Source organism: Marmota monax, unplaced genomic scaffold (genome assembly GCF_021218885.2).
Source record: "Marmota monax isolate L192 unplaced genomic scaffold, Marmota_monax_Labrador192_F-V1.1 WCK01_AAM20220418_F8-fsc00185, whole genome shotgun sequence".
Taxonomy (NCBI): domain Eukaryota; kingdom Metazoa; phylum Chordata; class Mammalia; order Rodentia; family Sciuridae; genus Marmota; species Marmota monax.
Genome location: NW_026693278.1, coordinates 609,975 through 633,950, shown reverse-complemented (window position 1 = coordinate 633,950; position 23,976 = coordinate 609,975). Strand labels below are relative to the sequence as shown.

The window sequence follows — 23,976 nt, the reverse complement described above, 5'->3', positions numbered from 1 at the left end:
GTGTGTGGGGGGGGCGGGTGGCTCAGTGGTAGAGCTCTTGCCTAGCCTGTGTGAGCCACTGGGTGCTCCTTAGCACCACATAAAAATAAAATAAAGGTTTTGTCCACCTACAACTAAAAAAAAAAATTTAATGATAGTTCTGTTATCCAATGTTGCAATATATTATGATTGATCGCAATGTCACATAATTAATGTTGAAATTAATTGCATTAATGAGCGTCATCCATTTCACTAATGGTGAATGCATGGTGCGCGCTGCTAGCTTCATTCCCAGCTGCACAATGAGCAGTCCCACTTCCACAGGGCAGCTCGGAGCGGACACCAAACCTCAGCCCCAGGTGTACACGGCCCTGTTCAACAGCGGCGGCCACGACGGCAAGCATGCGGCCTGCTTCGCAGAGCTGCGCAGGAACTTCGTGAACACTCGACCCGCCAAGCTCAAGAACCTCATCCTACTGGTGAAACACTGGTACCATCACGTGAGTGCCCCTCGGCCCTCCCCCGGAAGCGGTGCTGTCATGACAACTGCCTAGGCCAATCAGCTCCTTCCCTGCACAGACATTTCCTCTCCTTTGCATCCCATTGGCCATCCCAAGCGGAAGAACCGCCTCCAGCTCCTCCCTTTCCTGCCCAGATCCGGAAGTCACTGTGTCTTTCCTCCATGAAGACGTCCGTTTACGTAGCTGGGGTTCCCCGTCTCTGTGTGGCCCGTGGGTTTCTCCCCACTTCTCGCACTCCTGATGTTTTCCCACCCCAAGGCCTCTGCCCGCGCCCTTCTGCCCGTCAGTCATCTTCTGCACGCTGCCCCAACTCTTGAGCATCCTCTGGAGGCCCGTGCCCATTCCCACCTCACAGGCACTGATCTTGGGTTGACCTTCCATGACAGGTGGCAGCTCAAAATCAAGAGCAGCCAGGCCCCTCTCTGCCCCCAGCCTATGCCCTGGAGCTCCTGACCATCTTTGCCTGGGAGCAGGGCTGTAAGAACCACAGTTTCAACATGGCCCAAGGCCTGCGGACTGTTCTGGGGCTGGTCCAGCAGTACCAGGACCTTTGTGTCTACTGGACGGACAACTATGGCACTGAGGACCCAGCCCTGAGAACACACCTTCTTGGCCAGCTTCGGAAACCCAGGTGCACACCAGCTCCCCAGTGCCCGCCTCCACCCTGTGCTCTATGCCCACTGTCACCTGGCATCTGTGTCCAGGAAGGCTCCAGGGCAGGCTTGGGGTCACCAGTCATTTTGCTTATCTCTGGACTTTGATGTTTAGCTGCCATTTTTAGGAAATTCAAGGAGAAAACCAGAGCCAGTTTTATACCACAGTAGGTGGCCATATCTCAAAGTGAGGGGCCACCGAGTAGCCAGCAGCCAGCTGGGGCTCCTTCTGAATGTGGGCAATACTGGGCCAACCCTGGGGTCCTGACACTGTCCCCAACCCTCACGCCTCTTCCCAGACCCTCCACATTCCCAACCACCTGCCCCCACCCCCCACTCTGTCCCCAGGCCTCTAATCCTGGATCCTGCTGACCCCACCTGGAACGTGGGCCAAGGCAGCTGGGAGCTGTTGGCCCAGAATGCAGTGGCCCTCGAGACCCAGGCCTGCTGTATGAGTGGGGACAGAACCCCTGTGTCACCCTGGGATGTGCTGGTAAGAGGCAGGCCCTGGGGAGGGGACATCGTTGGCTCCCCTGCCTGGTGCCCTTTACCTGCCAGTGTGGCATCCCCAGCTCTGGAGTGTTGGCTGAGGTGGTTACCACTGTCCCCTGTTCTGGAGAATGGACCTCCAAGAGCAGCACAGGTTGTCCCATCTCATCCAGTGCCTGAGAGACACAACGTACAAAGACCCCACCTTTGTCTCAAGGTGGGACCAACTCTTGTGATGTGGGTCACGCTCCCAAGCTCCCTGTGGGATCAGGCACGAGCTCATCTCCTTCCCACCCCCTTATTGTGCTACCCTTGTTCTCTGTGAGCATGGCCCCAATTAATCATGTGCCCAAGAATCCCCTGATCAGGAGGTTTCTAGGGAAACCAACCTAAGAGGTAAGCCATCTGCACCTCATGAAAGGATATTGTTAATCTAGTTTTTATTACTGTAACAAAATACCTGAAGCCAGAAAACTTTATAAAGAAAAGAGGTGTGTTCAGCTGCCATTTTTAAGAAATTCAAGGTCATGGTGCCAGCATCAGCTGGGCTCTGCCGGAGACCCATGGGATGGCATCACAGCCGCAGGAGACCCTGTGGGAAGAGGAGATGGCATCCTGAGACAGGAAGCCCGAGAGCTGCCGGCCTGGCTCACCCACCCCACCCGTTCTCTTCGCAGCCAGCTCTCCTCCACCAAACCCCAGCCAGGGACCTGGACAAGTTCATCAGCCGGTTTCTCCAGCCCAACCGCCACTTCCTGGCTCAGGTGAACAAGGCTGTCAACACCATCTGCTCCTTCCTGAGGGAAAACTGCTTCCGGAATTCTCCCATCAAAGTGCTCAAGGTGGTCAAAGTGAGTCCCCGGAGAGCAGCAGGCAAGATGGGTCCTGCCAGTGGCTGATCTCTCCCAGGCCAGTATTGGGTGTGACCCCTCTCTGTGCCTGCTGCACAAGGTCAGGCATATAGAAGGAGCCAGAAAGTGGTATGGGTGGATGGTGGAGGCAGAGTCCAGATAAGCCTACATCTCTTGCAGTTGCTAGTGACACTCAGCTCAACAAAGGACACAAAGGAAAGCACCGACTGATGTAACTGGAAAGCCCTGGATTAGGCAGCTTCAGGCATAGCTAGATCCAGGAGCCTACATAGCATTATCAGGACTCAGCTTTTCTCTGCAGCTCTTGGATCTGCTTTGTTTTTGTTTCACTGTTTTAAAGCAGAAGCACAAATTTATTGACAACAGAGTGACAATCATAGTCCAATTTCCATTCAATTCTACAAAAATGGCTCTACTTTTCGGAAGGGGAATTTTTTTTTTCTCAAAATTCAAGTTAAGACTTGGAATGGAGTCTCCTAGGCCTGGCTTGGGGAGACAGAATGGAACTGGGTTACACAGAAGGTGGCCCCACCTGGATTTCGGGAGCTGTATGTGGGCAGTTCCCGCAGACATAACCAGGATGCTGGCCCCACTTGGGAAGGACGCGGGTGTGCATGAAAGATCACCTCGTCCTCTGCACTTCACACAGCCTCAGTTTACAATTGGACAGGCCCAGTGGAGACCCGGTCATCTCAATACAGTGTCAAAACGGAGGGTCCAGGCCTGCTGGTGTGCTGTGTGACCCCAGGCAAATACTGTGGTCTCTCTGATTCTCCCTTCCTCGTTCATAAGAGTCGAGGAGGATGGATTTGCTGCCTGGTTTCAACCCTGGCTTCACCCTAGAATCACATGATGTCCAAGTGCCATCCCAGCTCAAATTAGGACGGGACTCAGCTGTTGGCTGTTTTTAAAAGCTTCTCAGAAACAGTCAAGTTTGAGAGCCACAGGCCCGAGCAAAAACAGAGAAAAACTTTCAAATCCACTCCAGCCCCAAACCATGATGGAAGGAGAAGTTTTGCGTTTGTTGAGGGGATTAACTCACTTCTAGCACACTGTGTTTTCTTCTGATCCTGCTCTATTGAAAGATGTGAGACACTTACGGGGCTCCTAACTAAGGTTAGGACACTTGCCCAAGGTCACACAGCAGGTTCCTAACTCAGAATCCAGAGCCCTTAAGTGCAGGGCCTCAAGCCGTGCTTGTGGGGTTGACCTCTCCCCTGTCCTCCCCAGGGTGGCTCTTCAGCCAAAGGCACGGCTCTGCGAGGCCGCTCGGACGCTGACATCGTGGTGTTCCTCAGCTGCTTCACCCAGTTCACTGAGCAGGGGAATAAGCGGGCGGAGATCATCTCCGAGATCCGGGCCCAGCTGGAGGCCTGTCAGCAGGAGCAGCAGTTTGAAGTCAAGTTTGAAATTTCCAAGTGGGAGAACCCCCGGGTGCTGAGCTTCTCCTTGACATCCCAGACGATGCTGGACCACAGTGTGGACTTTGACGTGCTGCCAGCCTTTGATGCGCTAGGTGAGGCTCCCGGGTGTAGGCCTGAGAAGGGGAAGGACAGGAGCAGACAGGCACAGTTGTAGAGGTTGTGCACTGCACATCTGGGCTACATGGGTTCACATCACACACATTGTCCGTGTGAAGGTCTGTCACACCTTTCCTGAAGAGTGCAGAGTAAAGGGCACCTTTTTCTAATTCCCTCAAAAATGCTCTGTGTGATAAAAGTGGACTCAAGCCACTGGATCCTGGCCCCAGAAATGCCACCAACATGCACTGTGCAGAGTGAGAAAACCCCCGAAATCTAAGTTCACTTGGTGCCTGAGTTTGGAAGAAGAAGGGGGAAGGTTCCTGTGGAAATGTCTCTGCGCTGTCCTGTTCCAAAGGGCAAGCTTGGTGCTCAGCAGTGCCCCTGAGTGCCACAGACCACAGGGGGACCTCCGCCCCTGCCCCTGCAGTGCTGCTGTCCCCAGAGGCTTCAGGTCCAGGACCTGCCACCAATCTCTGCCCCCACGGAGCCCCCGGTGCCTCCAGGGCATCCCAGGCCACCCCAGGGACAGCCACTCTGGGGGGTCGCGGACATCCTCCTGGGTCGTGGCTGGGAGACTCTGGGCAATGGCACCACATGGCCTCCCCGTTGTCCAGGCCAGCTGGGTGCGGGCTCCAGGCCCCCCCACGCACAGGTCTACAGGGACCTCATCCGCAGCTACCACTGCGCCGGCGAGTTCTCCACCTGCTTCACGGAGCTGCAGCGCGACTTCATCGTCTCCCGCCCCACCAAGCTCAAAAGCCTGATCCGGCTGGTGAAGTACTGGTACCGGCAGGTCCAGGTGCGGCCCAGGGACTGGCCCCCCACCACAGCCCCTAGCACAGTCCCAGGCCCCTGGGTTGGAGGAACAGGGTGCCGCTGGAGGGCCTCGGTTTTCCCCTCTAACTGATGTAACTAGAAAGTCCTGGATTAGGCAGCTTCAGGCATAGCTGGATCCAGGAGCCTACACAGCATTATCAGGGCTGACAGCTGCATCCCGGGATCTGATGGGCGCATAGGTGCTGGGGGGGGGGGCATGGCCCCTCCGACCCCACCATCGCCACTCTCCTCGCTCCCCAGGGCCACAAGATGCCCAAGGGGAAGGGCTCCCTGCCCCCCCAGCACGGGCTGGAGCTCCTGACCGTGTACGCCTGGGAGCAGGGCGGCCAGGACCCCCAGTTCGGGATGGCTGAGGGCTTCCGCACGGTCCTGGAGCTCATCACGCAGTACCGCCAGCTCCGCGTCTACTGGACTGTCAACTACAGCGCCGAGGACGAAACCATCAGGGACTTCCTGAGACAGCAGCTTCAGAAGCCCAGGTCCAGGCCAGCCCAGTCCCCAGACTCTGGCTGGGGCTCCCCCCACCCCCAGGGCACAGAGCAGAGAGAGCAGGACCCCAAGTTCAATCTCAGCTACGCAGTGAGTGCCCTTTAGCATCAGCGCGCTCCGGGCGAGCGGGAGAGACCTAGGCCAGGGACACTGTGTCCCTTGTTTGTCTGAAGCGCGTTGAGGGCAGCGCTCGCTGCAGAGCCACCAGGGAGCATGAGGCGTCTCATTCTCTGAAATGGGCACAGAGATAGAAGAGATGTCCCCAAGCTCGTGACACATGTCTAGTCGTTGGGCAGTGGCCATACAGGGGGACATTTTAAAGACACTCATGATGTCATCTGCCTTAGTAGAGAGAGGAGCCTGATCCGCTAGTGACGTCGGCCCAGGATGTGGGAGGGAGAGAGGCGGCCAGGCTGGAGTAGGCATCAAGGCCTGCGTGCCCTGGGGGAGCACGGAGCCGAGGGGGATCAGTACGTCTGCCTGGATGCAGCATGGTCAAGGGGCCACCAGGCAGAGGAGCCCCTGAGCCCTGTCCAGCCCCTGCAGTGTCAGATACGGGGAGAGGACAGTCCAGCCGAAGCCACAGGGGCAGCCCTAGATGTCACTAGGAGTCACACTGACCCTGGATGGAATTGCAGACCCATCATCCTGGACCCGGCTGATCCGACGGGCAACCTGGGCCACAGCGCCCGCTGGGACCTGCTGGCCAAGGAAGCCGAGGACTCCATGTCTGCACTGTGCTGCACGGACAGGGACGGCACTGCCATCCGGCCGTGGCCAGTGAGGGTGAGAGCCTGGGGGGACCAGGGGGGCTGCTCCTGCCCCAGCCGGGCACCAGGGCTCCGTCCTGCAGTCCCCGGGGACCAGCGTCTCCTGCCACGCTCTCCCCCAGGCTGCTGTGTGAAGTCCAGGAGGTCAGTGGCTGTGCTGGACAGCAGGAGTGGACCCCAGCCCCAGTGGCTCTTCAGACCATCTCCCCCTCGCCTGCCCCCAGCCCTCCTGCTCCTTCCGGGGCAGCCCCCTGCCTCGGAACCTGTGCACAGGGAAAGAGGCAGTGCTGGGGTTGATTGTGTCGCGGTGTGAACTGATCGATAGGATCAGTAAGAGTGCGAGTCATAGGTTATAGACTAGTACAAATACAGATTGTAGATGTGAGATTTTGATAAGTGAGACGAGACCATTATAAGGACTGTCACGGGCGGGCCTCGGACTCCATTTGTGCCTCCTATAAAACACTGTTCCAAGAGCCGTTTCTGAGAAACTGAAATAAAAGCTGTTTTCTTATTTAAAAATTTGTCTTTCTGGACTTTGTACCCACAAATTGTCCCCTATTCAGGGTGCAGCGGTGGTCTGGGGAGCTGTGTCCTGGGTGTGAGTGCCCCCGTGGGTCTACACAACTTTGAAGTAGGCTCTGGCCTGCCGACCCCCGCCCAATTCAGGATGGTACTGTCCAGCACCTGCTGAACCCGGGACTGTGGCCCCTGAGCGGCAGAGCTAATGCATGTTAGCTTCCGTTTGTCACTTGGAGCCCACAGGTCCTCCTGATCAATGTTTTATGATTGGCTGGCTCACACGACGACCAGCAAGTCACTGAGTTGTGGCTTTTGTCCTCATATCCTCCTTGGAGGGACCAGGAAGCGGCTGTCCTCCCACAGAGCTTGATCTCTGCGGTGGGTGACAGTCCCTGGCCAGGTAACTAAAGCTCTCTTTTGATTTGAATTGACTTGGGGAGTCTTCTGAAGCAGGTCCCCTAACCGCTGGTCACGTCTGCCTGGATGCAGAGGACAGAGGGCTCCAGGGGGCTCTTTTCTGTCTCGGCACCAGAGTGCACACCTGGGGCACGGAGGCGTCCCCGGGCCCTGCCCTGGCCTCTGCCTTCTGAGCATCTCTGCCTGTGACGGCCAGGCTGCACAGCAATGACCACTCAGACTCCATCTCACCCTGAGGCTCCATGTCGCCTACGAAGTGCTTCTCCGGTGGGAAGGCCCCGCCCCTGTGCCTAGTAATAGGTGCCTGGCACAGCGTCCTTGGCCCCGCAGAAGGGCAGCTCGTATGCAGTGTGAGTGGTTCTCTTGCTCTCCGTTTTTCTTGGGCCACGAATCTCTTCAGAGATTGATCGTCCAGACGTCAGTGGCCATTCTCTACTCGTGCTGAACTAGGGTCCTCTTGACCCACTTCCCTCCTGCTGGCTTGCTGCTGGGCCAACCCAGAAAGTCCTGTGGGGGACACTGACATCCCCACTGCACAGTCTCTCTGACTGCCCGGGCCAGCTCCTGTCACTCACAGCTACGGCAATCCAGATGTGGTTTTTGCCTTTAAATAATGTAAAATGTCCAGCCCAGCGTCCCCCACAGTCACCACCTGTGAATTGGATGGAGGAGGGGCCCACCCCAGGGGACAGAGGAAGGAGGCCCCTGCGCCCTCTCTGCCCGGGATGTTAGGCACCCGGCTGTCCAGGGCCTCTGCTTAAGATGCCCGCCAAGGACACAGGACCAGGGGCCGTCCACTCAGCCCTGGGACCCTCACAGCTGAGGGATGGGGACAGCCCCACCGTCTGGGCCACCTGCACAGCCCCTCCCCACCCCAGGTGCTGAGCTCCGTGGGTGTCGGTCAGTCGTCTGGCTGGCTTCGGTGGGTGGCTGGCTGGCTGGGAATCCAAGCCTGGAACTCAGGACCCCAGGTTCCACCTCTTGGGTTGGCCCTGGATGCTGGCCAGGCACATCTTCCAGAGCTGGGGGCAGAACCCCCTCATCCCTAGGGAAGCTTCATCTTTCCTTCTATTAAGGCCTTCAACTGATTGAGTGAGGCCCGCCCCATTGGGTGGGTGGTCTCCTAACTCAAAGTCCACTGGTTTAATGTTAGCCTCATCTTTAAAATACATTCACAATGGGGCTGGGGATGTGGCTCAAGCGGTAGCGCGCTTGCCTGGCATACGTGCGGCCCAGGTTCGATCCTCAGCACCACATACAAACAAAGATGTTGTGTCCGCCGATAACTAAAAAATAAATATTAAAAAAAAAAAAGCAGAAAAAATAAAATACATTCACAAAAAGATCTGGAGTAAGTTTGACCAAATATCTGGGCAACTGGGCTTGGCCAAGTTGGTGCATAAGATCAACCATCCCAGCAGGGAGGGTCCTGATCCCCTTGAGCCTTGGGGACTTTTGCCTCCTGGGTGAATCACTGCTGGGCAGAGGCAGCGGGGCAAACCCTCCGAGTTTCGATTTCCCAGTTCTGTGCGCAGAAGTTGCGTTTCTCGGTCTCCCTCCGTCCCACCCACGCCCGGTCCCTCCTGCTCTGAGCACGTGACGGGGATCATTTAACGCTCCCCTCGACCCCGTGACAAAAGTGCCACTTTCTGCAGGTGGGGACCCTGAGGACCAGGGAGGGCGGGTCGTGAGCCCCAGGACACACCTGGCGCCCGGGAGCCCCCGCGTGGCCCCGGGGGCTGCGCTTAGCTGGCGGCTGGTTCCGGCGCAGAGGCGGCCGGACAGGCTCGGCTGAGTTTCGGTCCTCGGGCGGCCGCGGGGGCGGAGCTGCGCGGGCTTCGCTTTCCTTTTCCCCCGGCGCAAAGCGGTGCGGTGCGCGGGGCGCAGGGCCGCGGTCAGCAGGGCGCCATGGGCAACTGGGAGTCGCAGGTGTCCTCGGTGCCCGCCCCGCAGCTGGGCGAGTTCGTCCAGAGCCACCTGAAGCCCTCCGAACCCTGTCGGAAGCAGATCGAGCTGACGGTGGAGACCATCTGCGCCGCCCTGAAGGAAATCCAGCCCTTCCCCGTGGTGCAGAGCGTGGCCATGGTGAGCATGGCCCCGGCCGGGGTGGCTGGAGGTGGAGAGGGGCGCGGGCCTCGCGGCTGCCTCTGTCTCTACCCCGCTATGGCATTGGGCAAGCTGCTCACCCTCTCTGGGCCGGTCGGGGGGCGGGGGAGATGGTACCCACTTTAGGGTGTCTTCAGGCTTGAACGTCCGATGTCCTCCGCAGAGGGCTGCCCCGCCACCGGTTCATAAATCAATGAACAACCGATTTGTCACTGGTTCCGTGGGCCCATTGTACAGAGGAAGCTACTGAGGCTGGAGGGTCTTAATGAATCTGCGCGGGGCTGCTCTGAGGTTCTCATCAGCAAGGGGCAGGAAGGGTGTTTCTCATCCTTTAGGAATGTTTGGAACCGTGGGCACCAGGACTGGGGCCGAGGGTCCTGGGCCTGTGGGGCGGAGGGAGCACTAGGAAAGTTCAGGACCCGTGGGGAAGGGATGCCTGCCACTCAATTCTAAGGCTATGGTAACATTTTTGGTTTTCAGTCAAATTGGAGTCCCCCGTGAACCTCCAAGAGTCCAGGGTCTCACGTCTGCTACTTTGTCACCCGCAGGGTGGCTCCTATAGCCGGGAAACGATCTTGAGAAACCATTCAGATGGTACCTTCGTCCTCTTCCTCGACCACTTGGCAAAATTCCAGGACCAGAAGAAAATCCAACAGGAAATCCTCGACATCATCGGGCAACAGCTCAAGACCCGTCTGCTCGCCCTCGGGCTGACAGATGGGTATCAGATCCTGAGACTCGGAGGGGAGCTTAACATCGAGGTGTCCACCAGGTGGCAGACGGTCTCCTTTAAGGTGCTGCCTGCCTTCAATGCTCTGGGTGAGTGCTCCCGGGCGGAAGCCTCCGGGGTCCTGTAGCCTTGGGCAGGGGAAGCAGCAGCGCTTCCCAAAACGGGACCCTCGGGAGGGAAGGGCCCCCTGCCTGGCTGACGCTCCTCTCTGGAACTCCTCCCACCTCCCCACTGACGGTGGCAGGAATGTTCTAGACTCTCGAATCGGAAGCTGGGTTTTCCAAGCTACGTGTGCCTGTGAGTCCCCTGGGCTCTTCTGGAAGCGCAGGTTCCTCAGGGTCTGAGGAAGGGCCCGGGCTTCCCCAGCTCCCACCGGTCCACAGCCACCAGGCTGGCTCCCCAGGGACAGGAGGGGCAGGACAGGCTGCAGCCTGCGTCCTCCCAGGTCAAGAGCAAGACAACCACCTTCCGTGGGTGCTCCTCCCGCCCCCCAAGACCTGCCTGCCTCCTGTGTCCCCTGCTTGCCAATGCCCCCACGGTCCTGCCTGTCTCCAATCCGGGCTGCACCTCTGATCAGTGTGTCTCTCCCGCTCCCCCACAGCCCTGGCTACCCCCAGTCCTGACCCTCTTGCCTTCAATCTGCCTCCCCCCCCCCGCCCGCCCACCCCTACTCCAGGCCACTGAGATGTGGCCATAGCGCCCTGAGGGTCTCCCTACTCCTCTCCCTCTGCACCCTGCAGATGGGTTCTATCTGTTCCAGCACAAGCATGGTTCTGTCCCTCTCCATTGCACCCTTGACCAGATCCCCACAGGGCAGGACGCTGATGGCCTAGTGGCCCTGCGGGCTCACCCCACCCCAGTCTGCTGCCCGACCTACCACGTGCGCTCAGCCCAGACTGTGGCCCCGGCTCTGGGGCCTCATCTGGAACGTTCTTCTGCCCGCCTTTTATTTTTTGGTAACTCCAACTCACTGTTGGTTCCTGCGCCTGACTTAGACCCGCTTCCTGTAGGCTCCGATAGTGACCTGTGTGTCCCCAATCATGAGCTATGTCACTGACATCCAGATAACTTGTTCTGCCTCTCCTAGATGGTACCATCATGAGGACAGGTACATGACCGTCCTGTGCTTCTCTGGATGCCAGTACAACGTTCATTATCAATAATCATTGTTTGGCAGTTGGGTGGGTGGGTGGATGGATGGATCGATCGATCTTCTGATTGATGGAGGGATGATGGATAGAAAATAGATGGATGGAGGGATGTGGGTGGATGATGATGGAGAGGTGATGAATGGAAGGATGATGGGTGGAAGGATGATGGAAGGATGATGGATGGAGGGAAGGTGGATGGAGGGATGGTGGATGGTGGAGGGACTTAAGAATACTAGAACAGAGATCCAGCCTCCCCTTGCACATGTGGGGAAATGGAAGGAAAAGATGTCCCCAGGGCCACATGGCCAGGCACAGACAGTACTAGAATCAAAACCCAGGGCGTCCAAGCCCCTGGCCAGGGTGCCTTTCATCATTAAGGAATTTCTGGATTGCACGGGACTTTGAAGAACAATAGTTCCCCCATCTTCTGATAAGGTGAGGACATACACCCATCCCGAGGACTCCCTGTCACAGAAAGGTGACCTGGCCAGAGAGAAGGGCATCCGGGCAGCCCTGAGTCTGGTCCCACCAGGTCCCGTGTCCACCGACTGTAAGATCGGACTAGAGACAGCAGCTTGCAGGGCCATTAGGATGTTAAGGGCGTGAGCCTGCGCCTGCCTGAACCGCGGGCTGGAGTCGGGGCGCAGAGACCCGCGAGTCCAGCTTACAGTGGATCCTGCGCGCTCTGCACTCATTCCCGGCATCGTGGCTGGCGGCAGCGGCGCGCCCTCTGCTGGGTGCACCCTGTCATGCCTGGACAGTGCGAGAAAGAAACGCACGTCTCCCCACCTGTGGTACCCAGAAGCCACCGCCAGATGGTGGTAGAGCTGCACGTTCCAAATCGAGATCCCTCTCTAGGCCAAGAGAGAGGTTTTTGCTTTTGTTTTCCCTTGTAGGCAGAGGGTTGAACTCAAGGCCTTGTGCATGCAAAGCAAATGCTCTTTCTTCCTAGTCACACCCCCAGCCCAGATCTCTTCTAGAAGGAAGCAATAAAGGTTGTCTTCGGAATTCACTGACAGCTCTCTTTACTAGATAGCAGCCTAACCAACCTGGCCGCCCTTTACTACCAGGTTCTGCAGTCTTCCTGCAACTCACCTCTCCCCAGGGCCTTCCACCCAAGCCACAACTATGCCGGCTCTTTGACCCATCCATCATCCATCCACCCTCATCCATCCATCATCCCTCCCTCCATCCATCCATCATCCCTCCCTCCGTCCATTCACTGGACATGTCTGTATTCCCGTTTCCTCCTCTGTAACTTAGCTGTGGCAATTGCACTTAATCAAGAATAGTTTGGTGATGTTGCATTAAGGGCATGGACCGTGCCTAGCAGAGAGTCAGCACTCAATGATTACCACTGTGGGGAGGGGAGAATGCTCTTTGTTCAACCTCCTTGCTTGCCAATGACCCTGGACCCTGCCTGGGAGTCAGCAAATACCTGTGGGGATGCAGAAGAGCAAAAAGCCTCCTGCCTCCTCCTGGTTGTTGATCCAGATGTGTTTATATGTCACCTATCATTGCTCCCTTACCTCTCTAGTCATTTCTGCTGATGATTTTCATCAGCAAACTACCTGTCGCAGTCACCTGTTATGGAAGCTCACCAGCCTTCCTAGAGATTGTCCCCCATCATTGTCCCTGCCTCTCTGAGCCCGGGTTTCCCTCTCCATAGGCTTCAGTGAGAATCCCAGCCCCTGGATCTACAGAGATCTCAAAAGAGCCATGGATGAGACCTCTGCCTACCCTGGAGAATTCTCGGTCTGCTTCGAAGAGCTCCGGAAGAAGTTTTTCAGCAAGTATCCCAGAAAACTGAAGGACTTGATTCTCCTGATAAAGTACTGGTACCAACAGGTAATTTCAAATTGAACATGTCATTACGATGTGCTTCCTTGTGATTGAGATGATGCACATCCAGCCAGGTTCCAAAGCTTGCTGTTATTGTTCATCCTCATCGGCAATTCCCAATCAAAATGGAGAACACTTTCTGCCTCCCAGATGCCATCTTGAGACCACCTTGGTCCATTACGCCCCAAACACCCCTATTCCAACATCTGTCACCACCAACCAGTACCGGGGATTGAACTCAGGGGTACTTGACCACTGAACCACATCCCCAGCCCTATTTTGGATTTTATTTAGAGACAGGGTCTCACTGAGTTGCTTAGTGCCTCACCATTGCTGAGGCTGCTTTGAACTCACGATCCTCCTGCCTCAGCCTCCTGAGCTGCTGGGATTACAGGCAAGGGCCACCGCACTCAGCCTGTTTCCGGAGGGTTTGCATCGCCTTTCTTTTGTCAACACGATATTTGGGAGATTCAGCCACATTGTTGCAAGTATCGGAAACGTTTTCTTGTTTCCAATGGTTCCATTTTGTGAATATATCACATATTGATCTTTTCTACTGCTGATGGGCATTTGGGTCATTTCCAAATTGGAGCTATTATGAATTAGGTTACTCTGCGTATTCTCCTGGGTGTCTTTTATAAATTTAAACACTCATTTCTCTTGGGTAGGCACACGGCGGTGCCATGGATAGGTTCTAGGGTCAGCATACGGTTGTGTACATGTGTGAGTGTTCACACAACCACACGGAACACATATGTGCATATGTATATCTACAAGCCTGGGATCCATATGAAATACATACGGGGAGTTTTTAATTCACTTCATTATGGCCAAACAATTTTCCAGAACAGCTACACCAAGTTATATTCCCATGAGGGTAGGTGAGAGTTGGGGTTGCCCGACACTCTGTCCAGCCTGGGGTTGGACAGTGCCTTCAATGTTAGGCCTTCTGGTGGGGACAGGGACTTCTTGTAGACTCCGGATTCCTTGATCTCGGACCCCAGGGCACAGGGGGAACTAGGTCTCAGCACAGCCCTTGCTCTTGTCTCTTCCCACAGTGCCAGAAAAAATGGGGGATTTCCTCCTTGTTCTCGGGGTATGCCCTGGAGCTCCTCACGGTGTACGCCTGGGAGCAGGGGTGCGGAGCCGAGGACTTCGACATGGCCCAGGGCGTCCGCACTGTCTTGGGGCTGATCGAGCAGAAGGACCTCCTGTGCGTCTACTGGACAGTCAACTACGACTTTGAGGACGAGACCGTCAGGAATGTCCTCCTGCAGCAGCTCCGATCTCAGAGGTGGCCAGCTTGCCCCGCAGTCTCCCCCCACAGGCCGCGCGCCAGGCCTCAGGCCTTCCCCCGTGGCCCCCGGGGGCTGAAAGTGGGGACCTGGCCCATGCTCTTTGCTTCCCAAACTGTGGTCACGCTTTGTCCTAGAAACAAACATGGCAGCCGTGCTGGGGCAGAGGTGCAAAGGGGAGAAGGAGAAACCCCTGTGTCCTCGGTCGTTGGACCCTCCCTGCCAAGCAGTGGACACAGGCCCAGAGAACCGACTGTCACAGAAAGAGCCCTAGCAGCCCAGGGGACCCGCAGGAATCCAAATCTGGGTGGCAGCTGCCCACTCTGTCCTCAGAACTGACGGGTTTTCCTCCAATGGGACTCGCAGGCCGGTCATCCTGGACCCCGCCGACCCCACCAACAACGTGAGCAGACAGGGTATATCCTGGCCGCGTCTGAAGGAAGAAGCCGGGCTCTGGCTCTCTTCTCTCAAGCAGAGCGGCGAGGCGCCGAGGCTCTCCTGGAATGTTCTGGTAAGAGGGTTTTCCACACACGGCTTGCTCCAGGCTGTCGGAGGGTCCTGCCGACCCCTGGCTCGGTCACTGGTCCTGAGGCCAGATACCCCAAGTCAGGGTGTGTATAGGACGTGCTCTCTCTGAGGACGCTGGGGAAGAATCCCCCCTGTCCCCCGGCCTCTGCGGTTGCTGGCCCTCCCTGGGCTATGGCAGCCTCTGGTTACCACTGCCTCCATGGTCACCTGTCCTTCTCCATGTGTCTCCATGTCCTCTACCCTCTGTGTGTCTGTCCAGCTGTTTCTCTTCTCATAAGAACAAGAGCTGCATTGGGTTAGGACCCACCCTGACCTCTCTTAACCTGACCACGTTCAGAAAGACCCCATTTCCAAGAAAGGTGCTGCAGGTCAAAACCCTGACGGCTCTTAGGGGGACGCGACTCAACCTGTGACACTGCAGGGCTCTCCTTTCCCACAGAAGGCCTGGGAGGCGTAAACGGGAACAAAGAGCAAGAGGGGACCCCAAGAGAAGATGTGAGCAGAGCCTAAGAGAGGGGGCAGGTCCCCCCTGGGGATGCCCAGCAGGCTCTCACCCCATGCAGCTGGCGTGGAAGGTCGGGGAGAGGAGGCAGAGATAACTCCCAGAGGGACTGGCCGGGAGACAGTCCTGGTGTGGATCCCTCGGTACCCTCAGAGCCTGCAGAGGGGACGACGCATGGAGGACATTCCCGGGTCAGACCACTGGGACTATTCTGCCTCCTTGAGAAAATTCATCTTCTAAGGACAAGCAGATGGAGCAAATTCCGCATTCTGCAGACAAGGGACTGATTTACCCCCAATTCTATGGGAGGCAGGAACTACACCCCTTTTGCAAAGAAATCTGAGGGCTGTAAATGAACATGTGAAGGAGCTCACCTGATGAAGGAGCCCGTGCCTGAGGAGGTTCCCTAACTGGACCCCCGAGCCCTGCCCCAGCCCCAGCCCCCCTCGCTCTGGAATCCTGGTCGTGGCTCCCTCCCCCCAATTTTCATGACGTTTTATTCTGAAAAGCTTTCAAACATAGAATAGTGGCAGCGATGGTCCAGCGGGTCTCTATGGGCCCCGACACAGCTGCACAGATGTGCCACATTGACCACATCTTCCACAGGACATGCATGTCACTATCACCACAGGAGTTTAGACCTGGACATTTGTGACTAGGCTACCAGACACCTTCCTACCTGGACATTTCTGCTCCTCCATAATCTCCAGGCCACCAGCTAATGCCGCTGGGCTCATATGTTTTTACTGTCTCAATCCAGTCCATTTCTAGATCGTGTCCAGTACTCCGAGAATATCCTCTAGAACATTCTATCCCAGAGCACAGGTCGCGTTGGTTCTTGTGTCTCCCCTATACCATCTTGGGCTCCTGCTTTGGACATCTGTGTCTTGCTCTTCTCCTGCCTCTGTGTCCAGACTGGGGACCCTCCCCCCCTCAGCTACTGAGAATAAGTCAGGAGCCCAGGAGCCGCTGAACAACAGGAATGCTCACGTGCATGTGTGCACACACACTCTCACACACTCACGCACACTCACACACACTCACACACACAAACCCTGCACTTCCAAGTTTGCCCTCCAGGGGGAGCTACCCCAAGAATTCTGAGGTCCCCTTGCAATATCTTTGGACAACCAAGGTTAGCTGTTGACCATGGAGCTGAGCAACATTCGCACGTCCAATGGGCTGGTCAGTGCTGGGCAGGGGAAGGACCTCATTCCTCAGAACAACGGGTGCATCGCCCCTTAGTGCAGCTGCCTGTCTGTTTAGTGCCCCAAGCTTAGTGGCTACAGCAACATGAGTTGACTCTCTTACAGTTCTGGGGAGAAGCAATCCCAGATGGCATGCCCTGTGCCGGAACCGAGGCGTCGCGGCTCGGGGGAAGGATGTGTTTCCTGGGCTTTTCGAGCTTCTCAAGGCTGTCCCAAGTTTCTTGACTTCTGGGCCTTGCTTCCTCCACCTGCAAAGCCAAGAGCCTGGCACCTTGCTGTCTCTGTCTCTGCTTCTGGGGCCGCCTGGCCTTCTTCAGCTCTAACCTTCCTGCCTGCCTTGTAATCTCGGGACTCCCTGGACCAGCCGGGTGATCAGGCTCATCTCCCCACCTCCAAGTCCTCACCAGCCCGTCAGGAGCGGGACCCAGATCTCTCCAAGGTGGTAACTAGAGGAACTAGCAGGGTGCTCACCCCCGGGGGATTCGGGTACACCCTAAGCTCTCAGGTGTGCTCCTGAGGTGAAGCCACTTGAGGGCCACAGACAGGACAGCTGCTGCTGACCGGGGGAGGGCGGAGACAGAGCTGGCACAGTGGGGAAGGCAGCCCCCCTTGGCCGCCAGGAAGGCTCAGCCCTGCGTCCCCCACTTTCCCAGCCAGCACCACTCTTCATGACCCCCGGCCACCTTCTGGACAAGTTCATCAAGGACTTTCTCCAGCCCAACAAAGACTTCCTGGATCAGCTCCACAGAGCCGTGGACGACATCTGCACATTCCTTAAAGAAGATTGCTTCCGACACTCGACCACCAAGGTCCAGAAGGTCATCAAGGTGAGTGCAGGCCTTCTCTCCAGGTTTGCTGCGGGCAGGGGAAGAAGTGGGACGGGGCATCACTGTGGCTTTCCAGGACTCAACCTGCATCAGAAATCTGAGACTAGGGAACTGGGACTAGGATGCTAGTCTTTAGGGCTCATGTTTCACCCTGTTTCCTAGGGTTGCTGGCCATCCTTGGTACTCTTGGGCTTGTAGGTGCATCGGTCCCATCTCTACCTCTATCTTTGTATCCCCTCTCTGACATGTGTCTTCTTCTTTTCCCTTCCAAGGACACTTTCCATTGGGTTTAGAATTCAGAATGATCTCATCTCAAGATCTTTAATTTAATTACATCTGCAAAGACTCTTTTCCCCAATAAGGTCATGTATCAGTCAGCTCTCCAATACTGTACCAAAATGCCTGAGACAAATGAACTGATAAAGAGAAAAGGTTTGTATTCATAGTATCAGAGGTTTCGGTGCATGATTGATTGTCCCCATTACCAGTGGTGAGGCAGAACATATGGTGGACCAAGCCACTCAGCTCATGTCTGGGAATCAAAATACAGAGAGATAGGAGGAGGCGGCATTTCTATAATCCCCCCCTGGGGAATGCCCTCCATGACCTAAGACTCCCATAGCCACAGCTCTTAAATTTCACCAGAAATTGAATGGAGGAGGAGGAGGAGATTAAGAAGAAGTTAAAGCTGTGTAGCAGAGAACTAAGCACCTCCAAAGCCTAAAATACTTACCGTCTATCCTTTGATGGATTGTTTACTGACCCCTGCACCTTAGTTATGAATACTCATCCCGGGGTCCCCAGACTGCAGAAGGAGACTGGCCCCTCAGAGAACAAATGAGAACTTACAACGTAACAATCACCCTGAGTTTGATGTCTTTGAGGAAAATCTGTGAAAGCTGAGGATTCTTTAGGAAATGAGAAGTGGAGGATCCATTGCTATTGTCCCCCGGTGGGATCGGGGCACCCGATCCTAACGCTCTGTAAATCTTAACACTCTGCTCTGCTTTGGACTCTGCCCTCACTGGACCCTCATTGGAAGCTGCCCTTAGTGACCTCATGAATTAGCCCCAAGTGGTGCCAGACCGTGGTGGCGAGGGCCTCAAGGGCCAGGAGAGCCTGGGTCTCACGCCCCCTCTGTCCCCCAGGGAGGGTCAGCCGCCAAAGGCACGACCCTGAAGACCGGTTCTGACGCCGACCTGGTGGTGTTCCCCAGCACACTTCAGAGCTACACCTCCCAGAGAAACGAGCGGGGCAGGGTTGTCCAAGAGATCCGCAGGCAGCTGGAAGTCTGGCAGCAGAAGACGCAGTTCGAAGTGACGTTCGAGATGTCCAAGTGGAAGGCCCCCAGGGTGCTGAGCTTCTCTCTGAAATCCAAAAATGTCAACGAAAGCGTTGACTTTGACGTGCTGCCCGCCTTTAACGCACTAGGTGAGCATCCCCAGAGCCCAGCTCTGGAGGAGGAAGATTCTAGATGCTGGAAGTGGTGGGTGGTCAGGGATGGAGAGAACCAGCAAATACAGAAGCAAAGTGCAGAAGAGGGACCAGCAAACTTTTTTTTTAATCTAAAAGTCAAGATAGCAATTATTTATATTTTGAGGACTACGGGGTATCTCCCTGCACTCAACTCGGCCTTTATAATATGAAAACGGCCATAAGCAACACATCGACAAATACTGTAGCCTTGTTCCAATAAAACTTTATTTACAAAACAAACAGGGGGTCAGGTTTACCCCAGGGACCAAGGTTTGTGGATTCCAGAGCTGCACTGTTCAAAGCTCATTCTTCAATAATGGAAGTTGTCTCCAGCTGTGTTCTAGATCGACCAAGAACTTGAAATAACCTCAGAAAACATCTCATTCCTCTGAAGAGGCTGCCTGTGCCTTAGACATCAAGATGCAAATACTCTGGTACAGTTCCGCCTCATTTCCTGGGATTGTATGTCACAAAATGTTTTAAAATCTTTTATCCAGGTCAACTGCATTCCGGCTCCACACCCAGACCCCAGGTCTACGCTGGACTCATCGATCTGTACAAATCCTCTGACCTCCAGGGGGGAGAGTTTTCTACCTGTTTTACCGAACTGCAGCGCAATTTCATCCTCTCCCGGCCCGCCAAGCTGAAGAACTTGATCCGCCTGATGAAGCACTGGTACAAACAGGTATGCTGGCCCCGGCTGACCGCCTGGCCATGACCTTTACCAGTGAGATGTGGCCAGGAAGCCAGCCCCTGCCCCGTTCTCCCACGCTGGGGACTGGGCCGATCCAGAGAACCTGCCCATGGCTGAGCCGGGTGTCTGTAACGTTCCTGTCACTAACTTTATTTACTTGGGCCAGGCATGCCCTGCCTCCTGCCATCAATTAGCCAAAGAATTCAGCAGGAATCCAAGCCACCAAGGGAGGACAGGAGTTAGGAGTGACAGGCCCGCGGGTTGGCAGGTGCCAGGGTGGCTTCTCTGCTGGTCGGTTTCCACAGGGGGTAGACACGGGCACCTCCTGGCAGGCAGCCTGCAGCCGCAGGGGAGGAGGCTGGCTGCGCTTTCTGTACTGGGCAGCCCCTCTGTGCTCGATTCCACGGTCCCGCACACAAGGTCCTTTCCGAGTGTTTTCATGATGGCAAACGTCCAACGCGCGACCCCGGCTCCGGGAGCTGCCCCTTGCTGCTGTGGCCCCTACGGCCTGAACACTGGACTCTGCGGTCTTTGTCCCAGACAATCAAAGGTGGTGGGTGTGGCGGTTCAGAGGGCTCTGGTGTGACCTGGAGCAGTGTCCTTCCCCTTGACCCCGCCTTCTGATTTCATCTGAAGTGGACATCATGGTGCCCAGCTTTGGTGAGATTGGGGATGATGCGAGTAACATGCCCCAGCCCATGGTTAGCCCCTGGTGGGGTTCTGGCCACGGCTGTGTGACTGTCCCAAGAGCCCCAGCTGCTGGACAGTATTTAGACCTCCACGGGGCAGAGCACCTGCCACCAGCGTCATGGTGACTCCGTCGCTCCTCCGTGGCCCAGCCGTCCATGGGACCCTCGAAGAGCTCCTGGGGCGCGTTCTTACCAAGGTCATCTGATGTCCCTCCCTGTCCCTCAGTGTGAAAGAAAACTGAAATCCAAGGGGTCTCTGCCCCCGAAGTACGCCCTGGAGCTGCTCACCGTCTACGCCTGGGAGCAGGGCAGCGGGTCGGAGAGTTTTGACACCGCTGAAGGCTTCCGGACAGTCCTGGATCTGGTCACAAAGTACCAGCAGCTCTGCATCTTTTGGAATGTCAACTACAACTTCGAGGACGAGACGATGCGCACATTCCTTCTGACCCAGATCCAGAAAACCAGGTGCCCCTCTATTCTTGATTGACTGGTTCCCTCTGATGCTCTTGCATCCTCTTCCTCCCCCTGGACCCTAAGTCATTCCACATGTGACCCTGAGCAGCGAGGTGCTGACAGCACGGCCACCCAGTCCCCAGGGATAAAGTCCTAGGGGCGGAAGGAAGTGCTGCCCCGGAGGAAGAGGGGCAGGGCTCTTATCCACCTGGGTTTGTCAGCAGGTCTGAGAGGATGGCGTTGGAAGAGTGTCCCCAGAAAGGACGCTGTCCTCCACAGGTCAATTTGTTATTGGGGGTTTGTACTAGGTCAAGTTTAATCTGCCCTTTCCGACCTTCAAGAATAGACAAGGAATCTCAGCACGTGTCCTCAGCAGCGGGGACAGAACACCAGAGGCAGGAGGAACAGGATGAGAAAAGAAAGAGAGAACAGAGGAAAGGGGAAGCCGGGTGGGCTGGGGGGCAGGGGGACCTGCTCCACAACATTGTATTTGGTTAAATGAGGACTCGGCCTAGAGGGGACAGTGACATAGAGTGGCACTGTGCTCTCTGTGTAGAGTAACAGCTTCCAAAACATCTAGCAGATCCTGTGATCCCAGCTGCTAGGGAGGCTGAGGCAGGAGGATCTCAAGTTCCAAGCCGGCCTCAGAAATTTAGAGAGGCCCTAAGCAACTCAGTGAGACCCTCCCTCTAAATAAAATACAAAATAGGGCTGGGGATGGGGCTCAGGGGTCAAGTGCCCCTGGGTTCCATCCCTGGTATAAAAAAAAAATTGCTGTAAGTAGGACGGGGCCTCAAATTCTGAAGTCACCAGTTTGGAAAGAAATCCTCTAGGAATTAACCAGCTTCTCACACCTTCTCACCCTCCTACAGGCCTGTGATCTTGGACCCAGCAGACCCCACGGGTGACGTAGGAGGTGGGGACCGCTGGTGCTGGCATCTCCTAGCCAAAGAAGCCAGGCAGTGGCTGTCCTCTCTCTGCATGAGAGATGGGGCCGGAAACCCCGTGCAGCTGTGGAATGTGCCAGTAAGGGTGATCTGAAGGAAGTGGCCCCCCGGGACGATCCCATGTCAGGCTCGAGTCAAGGAACTTCTCTGTGAGCTAAAGCAGCCATGTCCCCTTCCCCACCCCATCACCAGTAACCACTGCACATCTTGGCAAGCAAGAGGCCACCAGGGCTCCAGAACAGCTCTGGAGCCCTTCCCTGTGTGGTTCCCTCGGCCTCAGCACCGCTGACGTCAGGGCTGGGGTGCCCTCTGCTGGTGGGGCGGAGGAGCAGGATCAAGAGTCTGAGCAGCACCCTGGTCTCTACCCAGCAGGTGCCAGAAGCACCCACCTCCCTAGCCAACCAAGTCTGCAGACATGGTCACATGTCCCCCACGGAAGCGCAGCTCTTTGTGGCTTCTGGCTCCACCTTGTTTAGTGGGTTTCTGGAGTCGCGGCCCCGCGTGTCCACAGACAGCAGGTCCCCCTACTAGGAGGGAAGAACTAAAAGGGGAAAGATAACCAGGGGTGGTGAGCACTGGGATTTGGCTGGGGACAGTGGCACACACCTGTGATCCCAGCCACTCGGGAGGCTGAGGCAGGAGGATCACAATGGTCTCGTGGCTACAGAGAACCAGGGTGAAGATGACCATGGCTGTGGGTTGGGTCGGTCACCCAAGAGTGGGGGCTTCCTGCCACCCTGATCTACCCTCGGGCCCTCCCGCCTGCACCCTTGGCCACCCTCCCCAGCCCGCATCCCTCTCTACAGCAGGGCTTCTCCACCTGGGCCTTGGGGTAGGGGAGTCTCATTTCAGGGGCTAAGCAGCACCCCAGCTCTCTACCCAGATGCTGCCACCCAGGTGGAACAAGACATTGTCACCTGTCCTCCAGGGAGGGAATTTGTCCCTGGGAGAACCCCTGCTATAGAGCAATCCCCCTGCTTCCCCTTGTTACCAGAACCGATAGCACCAAAAGAGTGTCTCTGGCCACAGTCTCGTCCCCAGATACGGTCCCCAAGCCTCCCCTTCGGCTCCTTAGCAGGGGTCGTCGCTGCACAGGACCCTCATCTCCTCCGCTGTCCACTCCTGCAGACAGTGCAGACGCCGGGCAGTTGCGGAGCTGGGCTCTACCCTGCTGTCTGGGTCAGAAGCCACTCCATCCAGAGGTGACGCGCTAGAAGACCTTCTAAGGCCATCTGGAAATTGCTCTGAAAGAATCCGGTCCCCCAGGCTCGCTCCACCCTGCTGGGCCCCGCCTCTCCTCCCCGGTGTCTTGGAGCCCCTGAAAACAAGGCTGCAGAGCCCTTTCCCGACTCCCACCTGGTTGGACCCCATGAGGCCGGTGACCACCTTGAAAAGCCTCGGCCCTCAGCCGCCCTCTCTACACCCCTCAAGGACCCTCGCTGCACCCCCAGAGTGAGGCTCTTCTCCTGGCCCTTGGTCCCTTCACTCTGAGCTGTTCTCACAACCTCCCAGCTCAGCCACCATCTGTCTGTCCCCTTCCCTCCACGCACAGACCCTCCCTGCCCCACTGCTGTGGTGTCCCCCAGCCGGCTGCCCGCCAGCCCTGTCCTGCCATGGTCAGCTCCCCAGGGCTGTTCCTCCCCCCACCCACTGCCTGTCTTCCCACCCACCCAGGAGACAACAAAGCATCCCACCCGGCCTTTGTGCCCAGGGACTGGCATAGAATTTCAAAACCAAGGAATTTCCTGACAAAAGTGTCTTTTGCATTCATAACGAACCCCCTCCACCATCCCTGAATTTCAGCTAAGAAGGTGACTCCTAGCTGGTGCAGTGGCACACACCTGTGATCCCAGTGACTTGGGAGGCTAAGGCAGGAGGATCAAAATTCAAGGCCAGCCTTAGCAGCTTAGTGAGATCCTTTCTCAAAATAAAAAGGTCTGGAGGTGTAACTCAGTGATGGAGCATCCCCAGGTTCAATTCCCAGTACTGCAAGAAGAAAGGAGGAGAAAGAGCCTCAGAGACCCCAGGGGCACTTAGAGCATGTGGAGGGGGGCTTCTCAAGCCAGAAAGACCTCCCGCGTGGGAGCTTTCTACACCCCCGATCTTCAGGAAGCAGAGGGAACTAGAGATTGAGCTCAGTTGTGCAGTCGGTGATCTAACCAATCTTGCCCAAACAGTGGGGTCCAATATAAACTTCTAGGTCATGAGGCTTTGGAGCTTCCTGGTGGGCAAAGACTACAGTGTCTCAGGAGGGTGGCATGCCCAACACCAAGGGGACAGAGCTCCTGAGCTCAGTGTACCCTGTCTCTCTTTATCTGGTTGTTCACTCATATTCTTTATCATAAAGTGGTGATTGCAAGCAAAGTGTTCTCCTGAGTCCTGAGAGTCATTCTAGTGACATATGAGACCTAACAGGGTCAAAGCCCCAAGTTTGTAGCCAAGTCAGGCAGAGGTGT

General features: G+C 56.3%; 1 protein-coding gene across 1 annotated transcript in view; it reads left to right on the top strand.

The window, feature by feature from the left end:
- Oas3 (2'-5'-oligoadenylate synthetase 3) overlaps positions 1-23,884 on the top strand; it is a 33,879-nt gene extending 9,995 nt beyond the window's left edge. Inside the window, exons 8-26 of the mRNA XM_046456483.2 lie at positions 304-479; positions 887-1,131; positions 1,502-1,646; positions 2,320-2,493; positions 3,745-4,030; positions 4,652-4,836; positions 5,115-5,353; positions 6,002-6,149; positions 8,822-9,157; positions 9,727-9,997; positions 12,729-12,907; positions 13,960-14,195; positions 14,563-14,707; positions 17,088-17,261; positions 18,410-18,692; positions 19,235-19,422; positions 20,347-20,585; positions 21,446-21,599; positions 22,649-23,884. Of these exons, the coding sequence (XP_046312439.1) occupies positions 304-479; positions 887-1,131; positions 1,502-1,646; positions 2,320-2,493; positions 3,745-4,030; positions 4,652-4,836; positions 5,115-5,353; positions 6,002-6,149; positions 8,822-9,157; positions 9,727-9,997; positions 12,729-12,907; positions 13,960-14,195; positions 14,563-14,707; positions 17,088-17,261; positions 18,410-18,692; positions 19,235-19,422; positions 20,347-20,585; positions 21,446-21,599; positions 22,649-22,726 (3,881 nt within the window). The 3' untranslated portion in view covers positions 22,727-23,884. The remainder of the gene's footprint in view (positions 1-303; positions 480-886; positions 1,132-1,501; positions 1,647-2,319; positions 2,494-3,744; positions 4,031-4,651; positions 4,837-5,114; positions 5,354-6,001; positions 6,150-8,821; positions 9,158-9,726; positions 9,998-12,728; positions 12,908-13,959; positions 14,196-14,562; positions 14,708-17,087; positions 17,262-18,409; positions 18,693-19,234; positions 19,423-20,346; positions 20,586-21,445; positions 21,600-22,648) is intronic.
- The last annotated feature ends 92 nt before the right edge of the window (positions 23,885-23,976 follow it).